The following is a 23,091-nucleotide window of genomic DNA, read 5'->3' as shown; positions in this document are numbered from 1 at the left end:
TGTGATCGTATTGGACTTCAGCCCAAGGCCTCCAATATGTTTGTAGATAATATGTACCACCTTTTTGTCCAATTGTCCCCCATGGTTTAAACCGGCTCAGAGTTTCACTAAGACAGACCTACAGATTCTCTCGGGAACTTCACAATGAAGTTGCTTAGTCTGAGACCATACGCATACCATAACTAAGGGCTCACTTACACTCAGGATACGTACCTAAGTAGGTACGTCTGTTTCAAACGCTGTTAAAATTCACCGCCCACATATTTCCTTTTCCCTTCCTTTTAAGCAATACATCCACTAGCGGGCAGTGCAGAGGTTGGAGGTCACGTCCACGTTCCAAGTTCCGTCTCAGACAATGACAAACATGGCGACGGCAGGGGCGCTGGAGATAATGTACTCTTTGTGAAAGAACCATTAAATACATGGCTGCATGTTGACGGAGACTTCATCCTTCTGGTAAAACTGATGCCATAGTGTCTTCGTCTGTTCTTTTCGATGGTTGCACTTGATCGCAACACTGCCCCCCATGACATCTGGTGGTACTGCCCCCTTTTTTTTTTTTTTTTTTGCTGTGTCTGGCTCTGACTCCGCAAAATCTCTGAAAACTATTGATTTCTGTACAAAATGTAAGCTGGCATGGACAGAAGGCTTGGTTCATATGGGCATTTAATGGAAACAAGCAGTAAGGATGTCACGGAGGCCAGTCCTGTTCCGTTTTCTCTGCTGGAGAAAACTGAAACGAAATCTATTGAAACCTAATTTTAGTGATACAATTTTTGGATATTATTTGCAGGTCTTGAGTGAAGCATTTAGATATTTAATCCGGAGTTGGCTATTAAAAAAGCAGTTGAAAGTTTTGTGAGATCTAGTTGTCCAATCGCAGTTTTCAACAGAGAATCAATTATGGCGGAGCAGGAATGTTCACATGTGATTCTCATTGGTCCAAATTTAGGTTCTATAACACAGCAAGATTCATATTGATTTCCACAGGAAAAACAAACCATACAAGTTTTCAGCTCAACCATCGTGGACTCATAACATGGTCTCATAACTCCTCAAGATTGATGACTTTCACCCCCATCTCCAGAAAATTCATAATAGCTCCTTTTTCCATCTTCATCACGATGCAAACATTGTATGTTTTTTAAGGTCTGTCTCGAAGATGACGGGCCAACAACTTTTAAAGCATATTTCGCTAACTGTCTTTGGATTGGGAAGTTATGTGACAGCGCCATGCTGCGCCAAGTGTTTACCCAAGTTGAATAGTCTCCACTTATTCAGTGTTCTGTGACCATTTTCTATCATCTTCAACATTTACACTTACATCCAACCAGATTAAGTTGCAATAATCAAAAAAAATGTTGGATGGGGAAAAAAAACTGCCAACTCTACTCCTTAAAGCGGGGATGGTGTGAATTGAACAACTTGTAAAAAAAAAACTCATAGGAATTGCTTTGAAATTTCACTGATTTAATTCAAAGTAAACGTGGCCTCATCGCAACTCTTCCTCTGAGGTACATGTCGGAAAAACAAACCTCTGCTTACCTAACTTTAGAATATCATGGGAACCTTGGCTGATCCCTGACTGCTCCAGAAGCCCCCGTCAGATCCAAGAACTGCTGCGTTGCCACCATTGTATTCAGGCTAACTTCTAAGTCGTAACTTAAGAACTCTGTTGTTTCATTGTTTTGGAAAATTACATCTCAAACCATTGTGTCATTTCATCCGTTTAATCTTTTGGCGCTTCATACGTGGTACCAACTCAAACAGGATTACTTGAAAAAGGGGACTTTCCAGATTTAATTCCTGCGCTCAGCTCCGTGTGACCTTCTCAGGGGCTTTAAAGTGAAAAATTCAATTGACTTGGCCATACTGTAGATCCACACATTACAATTTCTTGTTTAATTATTAATCAGCATATTTACCCCTTCATTATATTACACCCACTGCCCAAGACTACCTTGACTTGAAGTTGAGTTTGAAAAGATGTGGCACTAATGAAGGTTATATTTCAACACGCGAGCGGTGGAAGCTTGTTAATAAGTGACCAAGACCTCCCAGCCTCTTACCTGGCACAGGATACTTTGCACAGAGAATAATTTATAACCCTGCTCTGACAGCGTTAATGTGGATACCTGAAAACCGCAAATTCCTGCGTGTTATAAGAAGTGTTTCGAATCTCACTTGCCAAAACATACACCATAGAAGCTGGTTTGTCCTGCCGATTTTGTCTTCAGTCACTCATCCTCCTTCTTTCTCTACCCCACTAAATTGTGAACTGTTTGGTTGTTGTTTTGAGGATCATATGTTACCCCCCATTCACCTCTGGGTCTCGCTCACAAAAGAACAAGCCAAAATTAGTCACTACGTACACTAACTTCTAAAAAAAGCAACGTTCCTCTTCATGCTAGACATCTAGCACGTTTTGGCTAAGTGCTTTTCTAAATGCGAAGATCCACTGGTACAATATGATGGAATAAACAACTAATTATTGATCAGATGAGTAGCTACTTGTGTTTCATCAGAGAGCAAGAGAGTTTTTATATCCAGTACGTTGCTAGACGTTAGCCTCTGCATGAAGATGGGTGGAATTTAGAAGACTGGCCACACACGGGGGTGGCGGGACGACAGATAGCAACACAGCTTCTAACAGGGTCATTGAGTTAAACTGAAACTGCGATCGCTATTTTCACCTGTGAGTTGACATCTTCTGCACCATGATTATGCCTTATCTCTCTCGCTCACAGGCTTGCCTGCTCAGAGGTTGCCAGACTGTCTGTCAGCCTATGGCCTCGTCCCTCAGGGGACAAAGCTCCCGTTCTTCCTGGGGAAAGCCCCCACCCTGCCGGAATTCTCCTCTCGCCTACGGGTGCAGGGCAGGGCGGGGGGGGGGAGAGGGAGGAAGGTAGAGGGAACATAGAGGAGATTTAGGTTAGACCAGTAGTCCCAAATCCCTGGTCCCTGGACCAGTACTGGTCCGCAAAGAAAAGCTTTCTTGGTACAAATTTGTTTTTTCATTAGACCTTCCGGATCTTATTTTGAAAAATGACTGTTTCCGCCTTCCCGTATTGCTGCACTTAATATTGTAATTGCCTAATATGAAGTGTCATCGCTGTATTCAAATTAAATACTGTGAACTGACAAAAGTGTTCTATTACTTGAAGCCCCGTGCCTCTAAACGGTCCATGGAAACATTTCCACTCATAAAACTGGTCCCTGCTACAAAAAAGGTTGGGGACTGCTGGGTTAGACCATTGCAGTTATTTAAGAAAAAAAAAAAACAACAAAGCTATTATATGGTGTAAGCCAATCGACAGTGGATTTGAACACGACCCCCCCCAAAACCCCCCAAAAAAAGACAATTTCCCTCCCAAGTTTTGAGTTTGACCTTTTTTAGTCTTGGTGGAATTCAAAATTTGGAACATTGATTTTGATGCGGTATTGGCCTTCAGATGAACAGTAACCTATCAGTCCAATCTAAGAAGAGAAGAGGATTGGAAGGGGGGGGGGGCAGAGAGAGAAGAAACTTCTGTGTCGATTTGGAATGAAAACTTAATTAAGAGAGGCGCGGAGTGAAGTGACAGGGCATTACTTGGTGGAGTTGTCTTCTAAGCCGGGTGGATCTAGAGATACTGTTGGTTGAAAACCTCTATTGCTACAGACAGTCTGTTTGAATGTCCTTGAGCAGGGTATCGACCCTTCGAATGCTTTTGTGGCCCAGGAGGAGTAAATTACTGTTTGTCATGTCCTAGACCTTTTGTCTACCAAAGGTGACCTATGTCAAGCTGTATCTTGAAGCACAGCAACAGCTCTATCAGTGACCAAAATGCTTTTAGTCACTTCTCCTTCGTGTTTCTTAAAGTAACCAATCACAGATTATTTGTATGGTAGATCTTGAAACTACATGATGTTTTAGTCGTCCTTGTTACAAGAAGAGCACAAGCATCAACGTGGGAGCATTGGCATTCCACCATCTGTTAATATTTGAAATGTGAATCTGCTGCTGTATGGGTGACCATGCCATCCAGATGATGGCAAGTAGTTTGAACGTTTCCCCCGAATCAAAGAGAAGCTGCCTAAAAACCAAAGGAACTGTTTGGAAGAGAAGTACATTCATATGAACTGTCAACAAAATGGTTTCGATTGTAATCTATCGGAGCACCTTACAGCGCCTTTGGCAGTTGGACGTCAAAGTGCTTCTGATAGACCAGGGGCCGCCAACCCCCGGTCCGGTACTGGAAATTCTTGGTAAAAATATAATTTTTTCATTAGACCTTTTGGATCTTATTTTGAAAAACGACTGTTTCCAACTTTACCTTACTGCCCCGTTTAACTCTGTCGCACCATTTCACACATAGGCTACCACAAGCTAGCTCCTGAAAATCCAGATATAAAAGTTGCTGGAGAGCCTTTCGGGGTAGAAATGAGCAAACGATGAGATCGCAGAAGCGTCGCAGAATGCCATCAAAAAGAAAGTTGCATTTTAAAGAACATATCAAGATTCCTACCAAGTTATGGGTTCATCACAGGTGAAACACAAGATCCACGCACGCTATGCATTATTTACGGCTCGCCAGTGAAGTTATGAAACCCTCAAAACTGCTTCGCCACATTCAGTCTTGTCTGCTGAACATTTTCATACATAAAACTGGTCCCTCTCACAAAAAAGGTTGGGTACTGCAGTTATAGACTACAAACATACTTCTATCAGAAGTGGTGATGATGTGAGGCAGGAATTTTAGATGTATCATATGCTGGCGTGCTTGTGTAAAAAAAAAAAAAAAGCAGCAACACAATGGGTTTGACTGGATTGTCCACCGTATGCCACCCACATGGTTCCACCTGTGCTGATGCTTCCCAATGGAAATAAATGATAATGCGTTTCATCAAGCAGTGCAAATAAGGGGGCAACCTGCAACAGATATTTGGAGGAATGTATCCTTCAGCAACACCACACTCGTTTCTACAGTGTAGCATTTGCTCGTCATGTTGCCCCAGAACAAGACAAGGCCAACACTGGACTAGTGCGAGTCTCACTTTGAGTATTCGAGTTTTGCACGATTGTGTGAGATTTTTGTGTAAGAGGGTGAATGTTTGCACGTCTGTGTGACGTGTGAATGGTTGTATGTCTATATGTGGTCTTGTGACCGATCTAGGGTGAACCCCACCTCGGCTTTTTTTTTTTTTTTTAAAGAAATTTAAATGCAAATATTCCACGACTCCCCTGCTATTTCCCCCTGGACCCCTAGGGATCATCATTGACTTGATGAATTTTGACTTCACCATTATTAAATGCTGCTAGCTTTATCAGACATGGTGGCAGTTTTTGATTGGGTTTCATATTATAGGGGCGTTAAATGACTGTTGTAAGATGAACTTAAATTTTTTTTTTTCTTTTCTCTTTACACTTTTTTTTTTAAACCTTTAATATCTACATTTGTGTTTTGTACCTCAGGGAGTGCCAGACAAATTCTATCGTTCTGCAGGATCACATACAATTACAGACTTTTATTTGCGTTTAAGACAACAGGGAATAGTCAGATATGGAATAAGCTATTTAGTTAGTCCTCTAGTTTAGAAAATATGCTGTTTTAATGTCTTTTCAAACCTTTAAAATGTGCTCTTTTGTCAAAAATCTATGGTACGGCTACACTGTTTGTGCTGCATCAATAGCACCCCTTTTAGCAGAGTGTGAATGATCTTCTTGAGCATTGACGAACCTCAAAAATTAATCAAGTCAGTTGCACTGAGGGAAAAATAGAATAAAATAAGGAGCCTCAAGTATTGTATTTGTATTTTATGTATGATTCAGGTCACTGGTCGATGCCTATCACTCCCATCAACAATGGAGCCTTTAGCTCTTTGTGCTGGGAATGAAATTCTAGCAAAAATCCATCATGACTTTGCACGTCTACTTGCAGGTGTAATGCCCTGCAGCCGTCACTGTTCTCCTTGGACAGCAACAGCTGACGTACAGGAAACGCTCAGGCTTCTTCCTGGAAGGGGTGTGAGGTGACGAGATGGCGGCTCGCTTGCTGACGAAAACAGTTGCTCTCTTTTTAAAAAGAGGACCGTCAACTCAAGGCAGATATAATTCATACGGCGCCAAATCACAGTTGTTTCATGACACTCTCCATGTAGAGCAGGTCTGGGCTGCACTCTAAGCAGAAACCTGGCACTCCCTCATTAGCAAGCACTTGGCAACAGCGGTGAGGAAACAATGCCTTTTACTGGTGCAGAAACCTTGGACGGGTCTCCACTCAATGCGGGCAGCCTTCTGCCTCGACCATTGTCAGAGCTAAAGTAGATCAAGCTGTGCTCACCTGGGAATCTGAGAAATGAGAGAGCTCGGGGACTCGGAAAAGATCTGAGGTTGCCATTATGCCTTGATGAAGGGACGCAGACAGACGAGTGAAGGGAATGAGAGAAAGAAGTGCATCTTGGGATGTCACTCAGCAGAGACACCTATGGCTGCATAGCTAAGGGCTAGCTTTAGGCTAACTATTAGCTTTCTAAAAAAGATATTAAGCCTATTCTTGAACAAAAAGAGGGCGTAATCACCCGGCTAGTATTGTTCTTCTTTTCACTTGTTCTTTAGGGAACTGTGCTAGAGCTGAAATGCCGTAGAGGTGTATGCGATTGCCCGCAAACAATCCAGCAGGCACGGAATCAGACATCAGTTCAACATCGTCGTATGTTACGTCCGACTGCCATAACCGACTTCCACAGTGCGTTGGAAACACTGCAGAGTGAGAAGTCACGAAGAATAATGGAACCTTGTCAGTAAAGAATGCTCTTCTCAGCCGTGAAAGTAACTTTTGTGTGTAGAAACCAGGATAACTGCTCAGAAAAACAAGCCTTTTAATAGAATCTATACAGAGAAACCTACGTCAAAGACTACGTCGCTGGTGACGGTACTCGTGAAGACACAGAAAATCACCTCGGCCGTTACAATCTTTGTGTTGTACAACTTCCTCGAAGCGCAACGGCCATTTAGCTTGAAATGGTGTAAGCGAAAATTCAGTGAAAACCTCTCCATTCTTGATTTCACCCGGTCCCAGCGGCCTAGCTGATGCTGTAAATTAGGCTGCATTTTGCACATCTCTTATGAAATCCAAGTAGCTCCGAGGCTTGGGTTAATGACGCGAGAAACATGTTGGAAATACCCAAGACTGTCTCTTTGTCCACAGCAGGCATAGCCTGCGCGTTCAGGTGATCTCGTGTGAAATCAGAGGCATGACGATGTCCCGCGGAGGAATCCCTGAAACCGGGGATTATCGCCCAACGGTCGCAGGCGTTGACTTAGCCTGTTACCAAACTCTTACTCAGGCTGCCGCTGGTCATGACGAGTCATGTCCCACAACCGACACACTGTTGTTTCTGAACAAGAGACAATGCCAGACAAACACAGCCCCGTTGCCAAGGCGACCTGTCGCTGTGTACTCTTTGCTATCAGCGGACGTCGCCCGGGCAAGACTCATCCCGTCCCGATACCCCCACGTTATCCCTTGGAGGAAAAGGCCAATTTCCTGCTTTGTTCGACACTTTTTTGATGCCAGATAGCAGGAGACACCCCCCCCCCCCACACACACACCCATCTATTTCTTTTCCTCCTCTTGACAAAATTCCAAAATCGCGATCGCTTTAAGCTCCCCAGTTTTGTCCTTGCTGGGGTTTTCACCTGCCCGATCACCGCCGGGCCGCCTGCATGTGGCACTGTGGACCGCCGCTGTCCAGACTTCTGAAACGCGAAAGGTCCCGGCTGCGACAGGCCGTTTCCTGCCAGCGGTTAATTTGTAGTCTAATGTGTCTAACGTGAGCTGCCGTCACCGAACCGTGGATGCACTCTGTGTCAACTCAGAAAGCTCTGCGTGCTCACAGTGCAGCAAAATTATTCTTAGGGATGTCGGCCATGTCACTGCAGAAACGCATCAATACACACTGGGCCGTATATATTTATTAGTACATTTGTGTGTCCTTTTTAAAATGTACAAGCCTCTCTTGGTGTGTGTATCTATCCCTCAAAGTCAAAGAAAGGACGGATATCTATCCGTCCATCTCTGCTGGCCCAGGCATTCCCATGTATTTATTCAGAAAACAAAAAGTATCTATCTCTGTTCAGGGCACAAACATATCAAACCCGACAACCTTGTTGTGGTGAAGAAACCCAAGAAACGGTCCATCTTAAAACACAAATTGATGTTAACATCAGTTTATGATGACAGAAATAATTATATACAATGGTCCCTTGTGTAGTTTTTTTTTTTTCATATCTTAAATTAATTTTCTTTTTTTATCTTAAATAAATGATTAAAAAAAAAACACAAAATAAGCACAAAGATAAAATTATACCACACAAGAGATAGGAACAGATACAACATGTGAACCGTACCAGTTTCCCGCACAAAGTGGCCGAGGGACGCTTGAAGCTGCAAGGCGTTCCTCAAGGTGAGAGTGGTGAGCAGGGCCAATTCTAAAAGTGCGGCAGTGTCGTGAAACGTATTCGAGCTGTGGGGGCTTGCTTGTCGAATTTTGATTTTCTCTCCCTTGTAATACAAAAAAAAATCACCAATACAAGGATAAGATTTGCTTGAATCACAGTTCTTATCCTAAAAAAGTCATAAAGTGATTTGTATTTTAAGGGCCCATTGTATTTAGATTTTTGTTGACCACCAGGATAAACTCCAGCAGCACTGCAACCCTAATTTCAGGATAATGGTTATGAGTGAATGAATGAATGAATGAATGCATGAATGACTGGATTAACCTTTGCCCATGGAATCTTTTCTACTTGTCTTTTGTCATTACCAATTCTGTTGCGCATAAAATCTTAAATTGACATTCATTATAAGTGTGAGGCAGGATTATAATTATCATTGGCAGTGGCCAATGGTGCCTTTCATGTTCTTGTTTGTTCATGTGACTGTTCAAAAACTATTTCGTTCTTTATTTTCTAGCACTTCCCTCTAAAGAAGGGAAAAATCACTTTTGTACTTTTTATTCATTTTTGTCACAATGCACAACAGTGGACTCGATTTAAATAATCCTGTATTTTTATTGTTATAATTTTTTTTAATATGATGCAGCGCTCTTGCTGACAGCCATTCTACTTGCAGTCATTTTAACTTTGATACAAAATAAAAGACTTTGCCAGAAAAGTTCTTTGGCAATGGCTAAAGGTCTTTGCGGATGATTGGACGGGATAAATGCGCACCCACGTGTGTGTGTGTGTGTGTGTGTGTGTGTGTGTGTGTGTGTGTGTGTGTGTGTGTGTGTGTGTGTGTGTGTGTGTGTGTGTGTGTGTACTTCCATAGTTTTGTATGGAATCAGTGGACTATACGCGCTTATTAACCTATTGCAACGCTAGATGGCAAACTAAACAAGACATGACAAAACAAACAAAAACAATTCCCTCTCTAATAAGAAAAACCTCGTGCCCAAACGCAGCTTTCAAATCAAGAGAAAATAAATAGCTCGCGCTCTCTAGGTTTGGCGAGTCCCCCCCTGCATTTCATGGAGCTGTCTCTCGGCTAATATATTCAAACGAATTGGATCTCCTCGCTTCTTCCTAAAATACGGTCAAAATGTCATTTTTGAATAGTAGGTGACACAGGGCAGGGATGTGAAAATCCCTTCAATTTCTTGAACTTTGCGTGAACTTAGGCTGCCCGCCACCCTGTGCTATATTGGATACTGTATCTTCAACTTGCTTTGTTTAATAATGTAGCATCTCAGTGATTCATATTTCATTGTTTGCCAGGCGGCGGAGAGTTTTGAAGGCCGCGCGCGCAGACACACAGAAACACACACACACACACACACACACACACACACACACACACACCTTTGTCCTTTAGACTTCCAACACTGTTGTGTCACCCCTGTACGCAGCCATGCGTGTCGCCCCATCGTTGTGTGTTGTCCCACACTAGGTTGTGCGTTTAGAGACCAAATACGTGTCCCCTGGGTGCTTGAGTGCATGTGTGTGTGTGTGTGTGTGTGCGTGCCAGTTTGCCTGTATAAAAAGAGAGCTTTGTGTGTGTCTGCGAGTGTGTGCCCACGCTATTATCTATAATCCTACTTTCGAGAGCCTCTTATAGCCGGGCCCTGTCTATCATATGATAATGATCAACATTCTCCACCGCCCCACCTCCCTTGTCTGTCTCTCTCTCTCTCTCTCTCTCACACACACACACATCAATACACCTCTCCCGCTGCACACAACACCACCTACACTTCCTGCCCTGTTGTCTCCGTCAGCGTCTGGAGCCACTGGTCGCCTATTAACCTCGCTCTCCATATATAGCAGCGCTTATGGTGCACAATGAATAGGAAGAGGCAGGCTGGGCAGCTGTAAGCCGATTGGCCGACTGATGCGATAATGCACGTAACTTCCTGCAAGAGCCAGGTGACTGACCAGAGCGCGACAGATGTTAATCAGCGGCTGGAGACGCGCGTGCACACACACGCACAAAACAAGGATTCAGTTCTAGAACGTTAAATATTTCGACGCTATTTCAAGACCGGCGTGAATGTGCGATAAAGGCCTCCGTGAATCTCACCTGTATCTGCATCTGTATCGCGCCACATAGGCCGAACATGTGCATTTTGAAAAAATGCCATCCTCTTAAAGACACACACACTCGCACACAGAGCAGACAACACAACCTCTTGTGATGCATTCCTTTGTGACGTCAAACCCTCTGCCTCTGGGCTTCGAGGGCTCAGCACAGGATGTCCAGGGAGGGAGAGAGAGAGGGAGAGAGAGAGAGAGACAACAAAGAGAGACAAACTCTTATATGTGTGTGTGAGAAAGACGACTGCTTTGTCGCCGTGTACGTGCGGTGAAGAGAAAAGATTTTTTTCTTTTGAAAAAAACAGGCAGAGGAAAAAAAAAAAAAAAGAAGAGCCAAACCCAGAAAGCTGGAAAGTGACTGCAAATAGCAGGATTCTTACTTCCCTATAATAAGCCGAATTCTTTTGCCGCCGCTCCTCCCTGCGTTTTCGACGGCTGGCCTTTGCCCCCAAATGCTGCCCAGCTGGCCAGCAAAGGGGAAGAGAGGCATGGCCGCCCATCATCTGTGGACATGTGATCTGGAGTCACACTGCAGCAAACACACACACGCACACACATCTCTCTGCATTGTTTTCACAGAAAACCCGCCCGAGAGTGGACCGCCGGCAACCCACCAGAGCGTCTTTGCTCCTAGACAATTACATTTTTCGGTGTTTTCCTGTTTTTTTTTTTTGTCTTGTATTTCTGCGCCCGTTTTTGGACCCATATCGGATTCCTCCGTCTTCACACTGTCTATCGATCCGCGCCATTAGGTGTCGCTGTCGTTGACGTTGGCAAATTTTCTAAGTCTTGATTGAGGCATCTGTGTTGCTATTGCTGTTGTTTTTCAGAAAGGACACTGAGGTCAATAAGTGAACGTTGTTTGTTTACATCGAGGATACGGGTGATGTGTACACTCAGCTGCGTTTTAATAAGCGGGCTAGGGGGTTAGCTAAATGTCTTGTCGGGAAACAGTGCACATTATAGTCTTTTAAGGTCAGGCGTTACATGCAGGAAAATATTTTTAACCTTTTTTTTTCTCCTGTACAGCCTAGACGTCTCTTCCCCATGTATAAAAATGCCATTGTTGGATTATTTTGATGTAACATCTTGATTTGTGAATCAAAACACCCATCGATCCTGAATGTAATACCATAATGTAAGGTTCTGTTTGCAAGAGTGTGTGTGTGTGTGTGTGTGTGTGTGTGTGTGTGTGTGTGTGTGTGTGTGTGTGTGTGTGTGTGTGTGTGTGTGTGTGTGAGATCCCCCTCCGCCTCCCTTGCATATTGAAGCTCTCGCCCTAATTTGTCGTAGCGCTTTGTGATTTGTCTCAGATGAGTGTTGAAATGCCAGTCGGTGCCGTGGCGCAGAGCGGGGGATATTGTGTGAAAAAGAAGAAAAAATGGAAATGCATGAATCTGAAAGGAACCAGACACCACTTATCACGGCACTATTAGTCAAAATAATTAACTCCGGCAAAGTCCAGAAGTACAATTGCTTTATAGCAGTCTTAAAGCAATTGAAAGAAAACTTTACTATAAATGTTGTCCACCATTGTCACCACTGTTATATAACTATTTATGGATTGCATTCACCCATTCTCTCTCTCACACACACAAACGCACACACACACAAACACATCCTTGTTTTCAATGTCAATATCATTCTTTTATGAATGACCTCACTTCTGTATTGATAATTGTCATAATTAATAATGATAATACCAAATAATCACACAAACAAAAATCCTAATACAAGATAAGCTAAACCTTAAGAGTACAGCAGGAAAATGATTGAATACTCAAATCAATGAAGACAGCTGGTAAAACCTTAGAAAGGAAAATATGTTAAATAAATTAACTAATATGTGCTGATAAATAAGCTTGATAAATAATTAAAGGTATTGAATTTCCATTAGAGGGCGGCACATGCAGGAGGTTTGTTGGAGAGCCTATATTGTCCGAATGTGTGAATGAGAGCGTGAATGGTTGGATGTCTGTATGTTGCCCTATGATTGATTTGCGGTCCAGAGCGAAGCCTGCACAGAACCCCTGAGTGCCGGACAAGCAGGTACGGATAATGAGTGGATTTCCATCAGGCAGGTCTTCAGCATCATTGTTCAAACACTATCCTCTCCGCCTGCCCTTGGGCTGTTACAGCTACAAGATGGAGTGGTAATGGGCCGGCGCTGTTTTTGCATCATCCCAGCTATTTTAGCCAGAAAACCCCAGGGGTCCTCAAGGGCTCAAATCTAATAAATAGTTAGCTGTATTAGCTACATAAATGGTCTAAATATATATATCCGCATAATTAATGTTATTCTTGGAATAAAAAATACATATCAGCTGAATTGATATATGAATTGATATATTGTATTCTTGGAGGCAAACACAATGGGTTCATCTAGTCTTTTTTTCATCTGGGTTCATCTTTTTTTGTTTTTTAAACAGTTACCCGATTATTTGGAATTTTAATCTATACTAAAATGATTATTCATCCAATGAGGTTTCTCATATCAGAAAGGTATTGAAACTTACTTTTCTTAATATAAATGTTGTCATTTCTTTAATTGTGAATTGGAGCGGGCGCCCCTTCAATGGGAAGGCTGGCGGTTCGATTCCCGGCTTCTCCCGTCAGCACGCCGAAAAAATTCATAAACCCCCACTGGTTGCTCCCTTAGTACCACTGGTGCATGAGAATGAGTGACTGCAGTTCAGTGTTTTGAAAGCCATTCTCTGCATCCAAGTCATTGTGGGTGACCCATGGATGACCCGAGCCCCCTTTGGGCAGCCAAAGGGGGTTCAGTGCCTTGCTCAGCGTCACTTTGACAGGCTATGAGGAGCTTGGGAATCGAGCCACGACCTTTCCGTTCCAAGAAGACTGCTTGGGCTGCGTTTCTAAACTGAACTTTGTCTCACCAGATGATGGAAATGACCTTTTCCGTGGCCACGATGTGTATTTTCTGCAGGGTCTTTTGCGTATATTGAATGCAACATCATACTCTCGTCACCTGATATTTTCCTCTTTTCCACTTGCCAAAGATAAGCTAGTTTGGGCCCAATTCTAGATCCTGTTAAAAATTTCATAAAGTAGTTCAGGCGAAACGTCGCTCAGTAGAACCTTCTCCAAAAACTCGCTCGTCCCTGGAGACGTCCAACTGCTAGGTGTGTTTTCTGATTTTTTTTTTTTTTGTATTCCTTGCTAAAACTCCATCCGCTCTCGAAACAAGTGTATCTTACACTCCAAACTGCGCTTTCTGAAGTGTGTTCCCTAAAAGCCTTTTGCTGCTCGTCTTTGTTGGAAAGAACAGCAAAGCCAAAGTTTTTCTTTTTTTATTATTATTTTTTTTTTAAATTCGCCTCTTTTAAACCTGAAATATTCATTGCAGACATCTCCACTCTGGGGGGGATCGGGGGGGGGGCACAGTGGGACGCCGCTCCCAAGCAAACGATCTCTTCTCTGTATGCCAGCAAAAACATGCAAAATATCAGGATGAAAGCGTCTGGTCGGGTTGGGAAACTGCACATTCGTTTACATTGGTTGAGATTGACATTTTTTATGGAGCTGATATGACAAAAAAGAAACCCAAGCGTTGTTTGTGTCCAAGTCTCAGCTGTCCTCCTCCTGCTTCTTCCTCCAGTTCTTCTGGCGCAGCCCATCGAGAATGAATGTATGGAGGGTCTCACCTTGAAGATCACCGACTTCGGCCTGGCCAGGGAGTGGCACAAGACCACCAAGATGAGCACGGCCGGCACCTACGCCTGGATGGCGCCTGAGGTCATCAAGTCCTCCACCTTTTCTAAGGGCAGTGATGTATGGAGGTGAGAGCTTGGTGTTGGGTGTATTGAGAACATCTGCTGTATTTGTGGGTAGAACCACCCTTAAATGAAAACACAGATTTTCCGAAAAATGTTTAATCATTTATTATCTATACAGTTAATCTTGAAGTCAGGGTTGTTGGGGGGGGGGGGCTTAAAGCCTATCCCAGCTGTGATTGGGTGAGATTTGGTGTTCACCCTGGATCGGTCCATCACTGGTCCACGTATAGAAGCACACAACTATTCACTCACCCATCCACAAATCTAAAGAGACCCCTCCTACAACAATTGATAACCACTAATATTTGGTATTTTATTCCATACCATAACGATTATTCATCTAGAAGTGAGGTTTTTTTTATATCACAAAGGTTCCAGTGGCAAGGGGATCACAGGGCAAAAGATAGACATAGAACTGTTCACTCACTCATTCACTCCTCCAGACAGTTCAGGGTCTCCAATGAACCTCCTACATGTGTTTTGACTGTGAGAGGAACCCAGAGAATCTGTGAGGAAACCCACATAGACACGGTGAGAACATGGAGAAGTCAGGAATCACCCAACCTGCGCCTATATATAGTCGACCATTTCTTTGTTTTTCTCCAAACTTTAGGAAAGTACATTTCGGAATCAAGCGAGTGAAAGCGCTCGGACTTTCGGTATTGATAAAGAGTTCCACGACAGAACAGTGGACCCGCTTCACTTCCAGAAATCACAATGATAAAAAAAAAAAAAAAAGCGAGGGGGGTGGGGGGGGGTTGTGCAGAGGTGAGAGTGGGAATAATGAAGAGATGGAGGTGGGGGGAGTGATGGACGGCAGTGGGGTCACCGCAGCCATGTGACGGCGTCCCTTCAAAGGGCTGCTCTGTGCTTTGTTGTGGGGACATGTGGACCGCACACTGTCCCATTGTCTTCTGTATGGACAGAGAAGGAGGCCTCACACCAGACCTGACCGCAGCCCTTTATCTGGGAATAGCAGTGTGTGTGTGTGTGTGTGTGCGCGCGTGTGTGTGCGCGTGTGTGTGTGTGTGCGTGCAGGCCTGCTATATCTTTGTGCGTTTGGCCATGGAAAGAGAAGCGTCTTTGGATTGTGACTTTATAATCACATCCTAGAAGGGGATCCTGAAGTATTGTTACAGTATTCAGGTTTAGCAAGATATTTATTAAACCAGTCACGGGGTCCTGGAGAACATCAAGAAAGCAGCTCAGCTGCAGTGCGAGGCCTTATGGGCTCAGAGACGTCTTGCTATCTTGCACCCGCATCCTCTCAGTTAGCTATCTGTCGACGGCGAAAGACAACATGACTGAACAGCTGCAGGAAGATTGAAGGGTAAATCTTTGTTCTGGTATTCTTTCTCATCCACGGCCGCCACCCAGGGACGAGGGGACCGCCCTGGGGGCGAGTCGAGCCGAGGAGCGTTTTCTGCACAGTCACGGCGTGTAGAAGTTGTAATTAAAGAACTATATAAAAAAAGGCTGCGGCCTGCGCTCGCCACTTAGCGAGTCTCCTGGCTGCGCTCGGTCAGCCAATTGACAGTGTGGGAGATCCAAGTCCGGGGCCGCGCTTTATCTTCATAGGACGGGGCCGCTCCCGTTGTGTGTCCTCAAAAGTTCTGCGTCTTTAAAAAGTTTAAATTGCACAGCACATGCAGTATTGTGTCCCACTGCACAACCGGGCCTTGGTTGTGCGCAGACATTGATTGTGGTTGTAATGTTTTTTTCTATTGCTCTCTCTCTCTCTCTCTCTCTCGCTCTCTCTTTATATATATATATATTTGAAGAGAGAGCTTTATAAATATGTGTAATATTTTAGTATTTGGAAATAGTGTGTACCATAATTTTCCAGACTATTGAATGCACCTGAATAAAAGCCGGACCAGCTAAAAGTAACTAAATGAATATATGTATATATATGTAGGCTGCACATGTCCAGGAAAAGTTCTTCCATCAATCCATCTTCTATCCCTGCTTTGTCCTACTCCATCTGATTGCTATCTTCGTCCTCCTCCTGCGGGGTTCTCTGGGTTCTTCCCGCAGTCCAAAAACACACTGGAGGTTCGTTGGAGACCCTAAAAGGTCCAGAGGAGTTAATGAGAGAGTGATGTAGCCCTGATATCTTTGAGTCGAAAAAACCTTACTTCTGCATGAATAATCATTATAGTATAGAATAAAATCCTACATAATTGGAGTTATCATGCAAACAAAAATCATAATCCTTATTGTCAACTAAATGAAGCAATTAGGTTTGCTGCAGTATTCCAATATCATTATATATTAATTCTGCTGATATATCATTTAAGACCCGTTTTTAGACAGCTGGGCTCCAGCATCCCGGAGAATGAATTATAATGAACTTGACTATGACATGCGGCAGTTGTTGAAGCTGATGCAGATATATGTCTGTATGTATATGTGTGTTTTCTGTATATAAACAGTCAAATATCAGTGTCTGGAAGACCATAATATACCCCCTAATATAAATTATTATTATATGAATAATTTAAAATTTTAGCCTTGACTGGTGTGTGTATATATATATATGTATTTATCCCCCTGTGATTTTGCAAGTTTTCCCACTTAGAAATCATGGAGGGGTCTAAAATTTTAAGTGTTGGGTCATTTCCACTGTGAGAGGCAGAATAAAAAAAATTAAAAAATTGGAAATCACATTGTATGATTTTTTTTTTTTTTTTTTTTTACTATTTATTTGTAAATTACAGAGTCAAATAAGTATTTGATCTCTTGCTTAACAGCAAGATTTCTGACCCTCAAAGACCTGTTCCTCTGCTTTTAAATAGTCCAACTACACACTGCTGATCATTCTAATTGAGTAGCACCTATTTGAGGTTATTAGCTTTCTTAAAGACATCCGTGCTCCCCACAATCTGTCAAAAGTGTAGCAGCCAGCCTGAGTAAAACCAAAGAGCTGTCAAAAGACACGAGCCAAAATTGTTGACCTTCACAAAGCTGGAAAGGGCTGCAGAGCAATTGCCAAGCAGCTTGGTGATAAAAGAATTGTCAGAAAATGGAAGAGGCCAATGATGACTGTCAGTGTCCCTTGGACTGGGGCTGCATGGAAGACCTCTCCTCAAGGGGTATCAATGATGCTAAGAAAGGTCAAGAATCAGGCCCCTGTAATTGTTAACAAAGGCTTCTGTACCCAAATATCAATATTGTTTGACTCAAGGGCTCAAATACTTATTTGTCCCTGAAATTTACAAATAAATTGTTAATAAATCATACAATGTGAATTTCCTTTAAAAGTTTTTAATTTTTTTTTTTTTTTAGATTCTGATTCTTTACATTTTAGACCCCTCCATGATTTTAAAGTGGGAGAAATTGCAAAATGGGGGGGGGGGTCAGATCAAATACTTATTGACTTATTGACCCTATGAAATAGTAAAAAGCAAATTAATAACTTAAAAATCATACAATGTGTTTTTCTTGATTTTTGTTTTAGATTCTGTAACTCACAGTTGAGTCCCTATAAAAATTACAGACCTCCACATGTTTTATATATATAAATGAACTATATGAAAACTCTATATTGTATGGAACAGCTCTGGGTTTAACCAACATGTCCCACGTCCGGGGATTTGTTCTTAAAGACAAAAACGATCTAAAATCAAGTTTTATTTATTGCACCTCTTAAGTTTGAATGTTTGCCAGCCTGTGTTGCGTTCAGTCCAATGTATCCATATACCTCACCGATTATATACAGTCCTGGGTTTGTCCTTTGGGGCCCGCCTAAAGCGACCTCAAAGCCGCACTCAATATTTGTTATCCCAACAAATGTCTGTATACAATGTGAAAGAGTTCGCTCGTAAAGCAGCCGAGAAGCGAGGCCGCATTTCAGAGTCGGCCCCTCGTTGTGGCTTTGCCTCCCGCTCCCTTCCCCGGCCCCGCAAACACCGCTTTTCATCATAACTTCCAGCTGCAGCCGGGCATTAATGCACGGATAAATCTTTTGCACACTACCTGTCCAAACAACAGATAGAGAGAGCTAGTGACTGGCTTACCGGATTTTAGGCATTTAGGCGGCTGAAATGCTGGGGTTCTGGCTCTGGACTGGAAGCTGGCTAGCAGATGTACTCTTTAAAAGCAAGCGCGGTTTAAAATTCAAGGTGGTTGTATAATCGGCACCATGGCAATGCATGGGAAAAATATAATATGTATATAATATATTGATGCATTTTTCTTTAGTATTTTACATTGGGATTTGTTTTCTTGCCAGGAATCGCTTAGAAATGAAGTTGCAGGAAGTTAGCGTCCGTTGATTGTAAACAAATATACCGTAATTTCCGGACTGTAAGCCCCTACTTTTTTCACAAGCTTTGAACACTGCGGCTTAAACAATTATGAAGTTCATATATGGATTTTTTTTTGGGCTTCATGCCGCCAAAACATTTAGCCTCGTCACATCGTAGCATTGAAATTACTGTGAAATTCTGAGGCCTTTCAATTCCGACACTAAAGAAGACAACTTAAATGGTTTTAGTGTGCAGGAGGAAGACCAAGATAGCGATCAGCTGGAGTAGGACAAAGCTGGGATAGAAAATGGGTGGATTAATGGACTTTTCCTTGTGTTATTTATGATTAATCTTTTTCTTCAGCCATGTTACAGGCACTGCTCTAAAAAAGCATTTCCAGTACATATTTGTAGATGTTACTGTTACGTATTTAATGAAAAGTAAAAAAAACAAAATTTTCCTGTGTAAAAATCTCATGTTACAATGTAGACACCTGTGGCCTATAGACAAGTGTGGCCTGTACACATACATTTATTTAGTTATTTTTACCCATTGTGGTATATATTCAGGTGCACTCAATAGTTAGGAAAATACAGTACATTCAGAAGCTCCCTTTTCAAGTACCGAGCTGGGACCCACCTGTAGGTTTTATCTGAAGGTTGGAGAGTATCAAACTGACTCATTCATAGTGTCAAATCAAATTTTAGTTCATAAAGCGCCAAATCAAAACACACCTTTTAAAACTGCTTTTTACCAGGCAGAAACCTGGGACAGATTCCAGACGGAGTCATCCAGACAGAGTGGGGTTTGAGGGTTGGGCAGGACAGGGACAAATAACCTCTTCCTAACAATGGCAGTTACTTTGTTATCGCTAGCATGATAGAATAATAGCTTTAATATTCATGAAAGAAATAACAGTGGGTGTCTGTCAGGACCTCTGCAGTGGATCAAGCCACGCTTGAACCTGCAAAACAGGGGAGCTCGGGGACTCGTGAGAAGATCTGAGATTATCATCTATTGATGAAGGGATGTGAGTGCAGGCAGCATAGAAAGAGTGAGACGAATGTGAAAGGTCTAACCTGGGATATCACCAAGGGCTCACCAAGGGCTAGCCTAGTGCTAACTATAAGTGTTATAAAAAGTGCAAGTTTTTAGACTATTCTTAAGATAGCGTGTCCACACCCCGCATACAGATTGGAAGGTGGTTTCACATAAGAGGAGCTTGGTAACTGAATGCTCAAGCCCCCCGATATGTTTTCAGAGCCTCCAGGGTTAACAAGTAGCCCCACGTCCTAGGAGAACAGAGATCTCAATGCAACGTTGTTGCACACACCAGAAAAATTGGTGGATTCTTGGTAGTATTTAGGTCACTTTTGCTGTTCTTCATTCTTTCAAGTAACTCAATCAGAGCTTTACCCAGGGAACCAAAAAGGCTCAGGATGTTAGCTGTTTTTCTTGTGTCACCATTAAAGCCCTTTGTAATGTGAAAGTCCCAGCATTTTAGAGATACCCGGCATTCAAAGGTCTCATCTGTGTTGGTATCCCCTTCCTCCCCTCCAGCTACGGCGTTCTGCTGTGGGAACTGCTAACAGGAGAGGCACCCTACAAGGGGATCGATGGACTCGCGGTTGCCTACGGAGTTGCCGTCAACAAGCTCACCCTGCCCATCCCTTCCACGTGCCCGGAACCATTTGCCCAGCTCATGTCAGGTCTGGATGTGCTCCCCCCCCCGCCAACCTCTTGGCGTGAGATCTCACTCGTGTACCCGCCACGCTCTTTCTCCATTTCCTCAAAAACAATGAATTCCTGTATGTTGTTCGTCACATTGCCTCAGAGGGAAGTGCTTGGTCACCGCATGGAGTAATGCTCGCCGCGCCTTCTTTTATGTCGCAACAACCTGCAAGTCACCTGTCAGCATGTGTTAAAACCCGCTGTTATCCGTTCTATCCCCGACACGTTCTCCACGAGTGAACGCACCAGTTCTCTAGGTGTCACCTTGTCTTTGATGCTTATATTTAAAAAGAAAATCAGCCCGTGAAGCCACCTCTGAGGATCAGTTAGGTATCAGATTGTTCGTTTTTTTGATCTGCTCATAATGCTCAAAGTGTTTGTGATGAATTTATGCAAGGCAAGTTAATGAAGCGTGCCACTTTGAAGGAGCGATTGCCCCTAGTAGAGAAGGCGCTTACACAATTGTCTCAAGGAAGTAAAAATCTGAGAAGCGATGGTATGCTCATCCCTCATGAGTAACAGGTGCGAAAGCAGCGATTTGAGGCCTTCCAGTCAGATAGTAAACATCTCCTTCTCTTTAGTATGCATGAGAATGTTTAATGTACCGCCAGAGAGACTTCCTTCATTTGGGTCCTTGGATTCAAGAAACTGCTCAAAAAGAAGTGAAACTGTGCAGGAGACAAGTAAACATGCCTGTGCTCTCCGGTCTTGTCGGGTAAACTCATTATGTGGACTTCTTCTTTCTTCCTCGGCTGCTTCCTCCAGGGGTCGCCACAGTGCGTCTTTCAACCCTATTCTCAGTGTCCAAACCTCAACTAACTTCATAGGTTTTCGGTGTTCAACACCAATAGGAACTAAAGTAGCCTAAGTCACTTTCCGAACCTAAAACAGCCTAAAGTCAGAACTATATATCGAGAAACAGAACTGGGTCTTGGGAAAATTACAGGGTATTGTAATTTAAGTACAGAAAGATGACAAATATTAAACTGTAATAAAAATAACAAATCAACAAGCAAAGAATGCAGTATCCTAAGAGCGTATACTGGAACCCAAGCCACACCACAGCTCCCAAACAAACACAGCAGAACACTGTATTCTGTTGCGCCCTTAGCCTACTCCACGCTCACAAACCGGACCTTCTGCGGGCTGTTTTTGAAATGTATTTTTTGAAATTATTTATAGGATCACTGCCATAAAACTGAAAGGCTGCATTTCGAGTGACCCCCTTTCCTGGCTCTCCCGGCTTCCCCATCCCTCCTCGGTCTATGTCCAAGCCATCTAAGTCTGACTTTTATCTCCAGAACATCTAACAAGTGCCATCCCTCTGACGGACTCATCCTTGCTCCCCTCGATTTGACAATAAAACACCTATTTGCTCTTCTAGTCTCAATACTATCTGGCAAGTTACTTGGTGGCTCAATATCCCGCGGGCCCTTTGTGTGACAGAATGCTGGGACCAGGACCCCCACCGCAGACCCAACTTCTGCTCCATCCTGGCCCAGCTGACGGCCCTGGAACAGCAGGTGAAGGAGGAGATGCCGCAGGACTCCTTCCACTCCCTGCAAGAGGACTGGAAACTGGAGATCCAGGACATGTTCGATGAGCTCAGGGCGAAAGAGAAGGTGAGCAGCAGATTTTTCAGAATCCGCTAATGTAGAGGCCATCGGTTTGGAATGGAATTTGTTATTGATATTGATTTTTATCAAAAATAATGCATTATTTATCCTGCTCGTGGTAGTTCAAGCAGCTCTTGGAAAAACCTTGAAAACAGTTTTAAAATTGATTTTTTTTTTTTTTTTTTTCCTTTTTTTACCTTCTCCCCTTGTTCAAAAAGTTGATGTGTTTTCAACTCTCCAACACATTTGGGGCATCATATATTCCTTTATCTACATGATTTATATGTAAAGTAATGAGGCACACTGCAGCCACAAGGCTCGCACCAAAATCTTTCCCAAATCAAGATTCACCTGTCATTTAGTACCGCATCTTAGGTTTTACTCATATTTATTATTTGCTGAAGTGGGAAGAGAATTGTGTATCAACAAATCGTTTACCCATTGATTCGCTCTTCTTCCGAATAGTAGTCATCACAAAAGTACTAGCAGACTTCTGCTTCGGCTCTCTATCCTCTCTAGTTTTCACTGAGCGTGCATTAAATTGCGAATAACTCGTTATCCAGGACGGTTGCTATCCTCATATTCTGATGTTAGTCATCATCCCTGGTTCAGATGCAATAACACATTTCTGAAGAGGTAAAACATTTCCAATATGCAGATTTATAGATCTATATTTTATAGACCTGTCACATAAAGAATAGAGTAGACTTTTATTGTCATTAAATTTCAAAAACACAATGAAATTTTCATTGCTGCTCCATGGTGTAGGAAACAAAAACAAATGGGAATGGTAGAATGCAACAATATGCTACACAACATAATAATAGATACTGAATAATTTATATATACACACACACATACACACATATATATATATGTGTGTGTGTGTGTGTACATATATATATATATATATATGTGTAAATACAAAACAAATTTGAAAAGATAAAATACAAGTGGTGCATTAAAGAGATGTGCAATGGGGGGGTTCATCATCTGGCCCGAGGACACGTAGACTTAAATCAGGCTGATTGCTCTCTCGACTGCAAAGCTTCTTCATGACCGTTGAACAACGACCTGAGCCTGTAAGTAAAAATAAATTTATTTTTTTTTTGTCTATCTTC

General features: G+C 42.8%; 1 protein-coding gene across 1 annotated transcript in view; it reads left to right on the top strand.

The window, feature by feature from the left end:
- LOC147223914 (mitogen-activated protein kinase kinase kinase 11) overlaps positions 1 to 23,091 on the top strand; it is a 53,764-nt gene that overhangs the window by 11,483 nt on the left and 19,190 nt on the right. Inside the window, exons 2-4 of the mRNA XM_086166332.1 lie at positions 14,196 to 14,376; positions 20,184 to 20,332; positions 21,801 to 21,976. Coding sequence (XP_086022458.1) covers positions 14,196 to 14,376; positions 20,184 to 20,332; positions 21,801 to 21,976 — 506 coding nt within the window. The remainder of the gene's footprint in view (positions 1 to 14,195; positions 14,377 to 20,183; positions 20,333 to 21,800; positions 21,977 to 23,091) is intronic.

The sequence above is a fragment of the Fistularia commersonii genome, chromosome 19 (assembly GCF_037954325.1).
Source record: "Fistularia commersonii isolate RoL2024-O1a breed Wild chromosome 19, RoL_Fcom_v1.0, whole genome shotgun sequence".
NCBI classification, from domain to species: domain Eukaryota; kingdom Metazoa; phylum Chordata; class Actinopteri; order Syngnathiformes; family Fistulariidae; genus Fistularia; species Fistularia commersonii.
The sequence above is the reverse complement of the archived record's forward strand: the minus strand, read 5'-3'. Positions and strand labels throughout refer to the sequence as shown.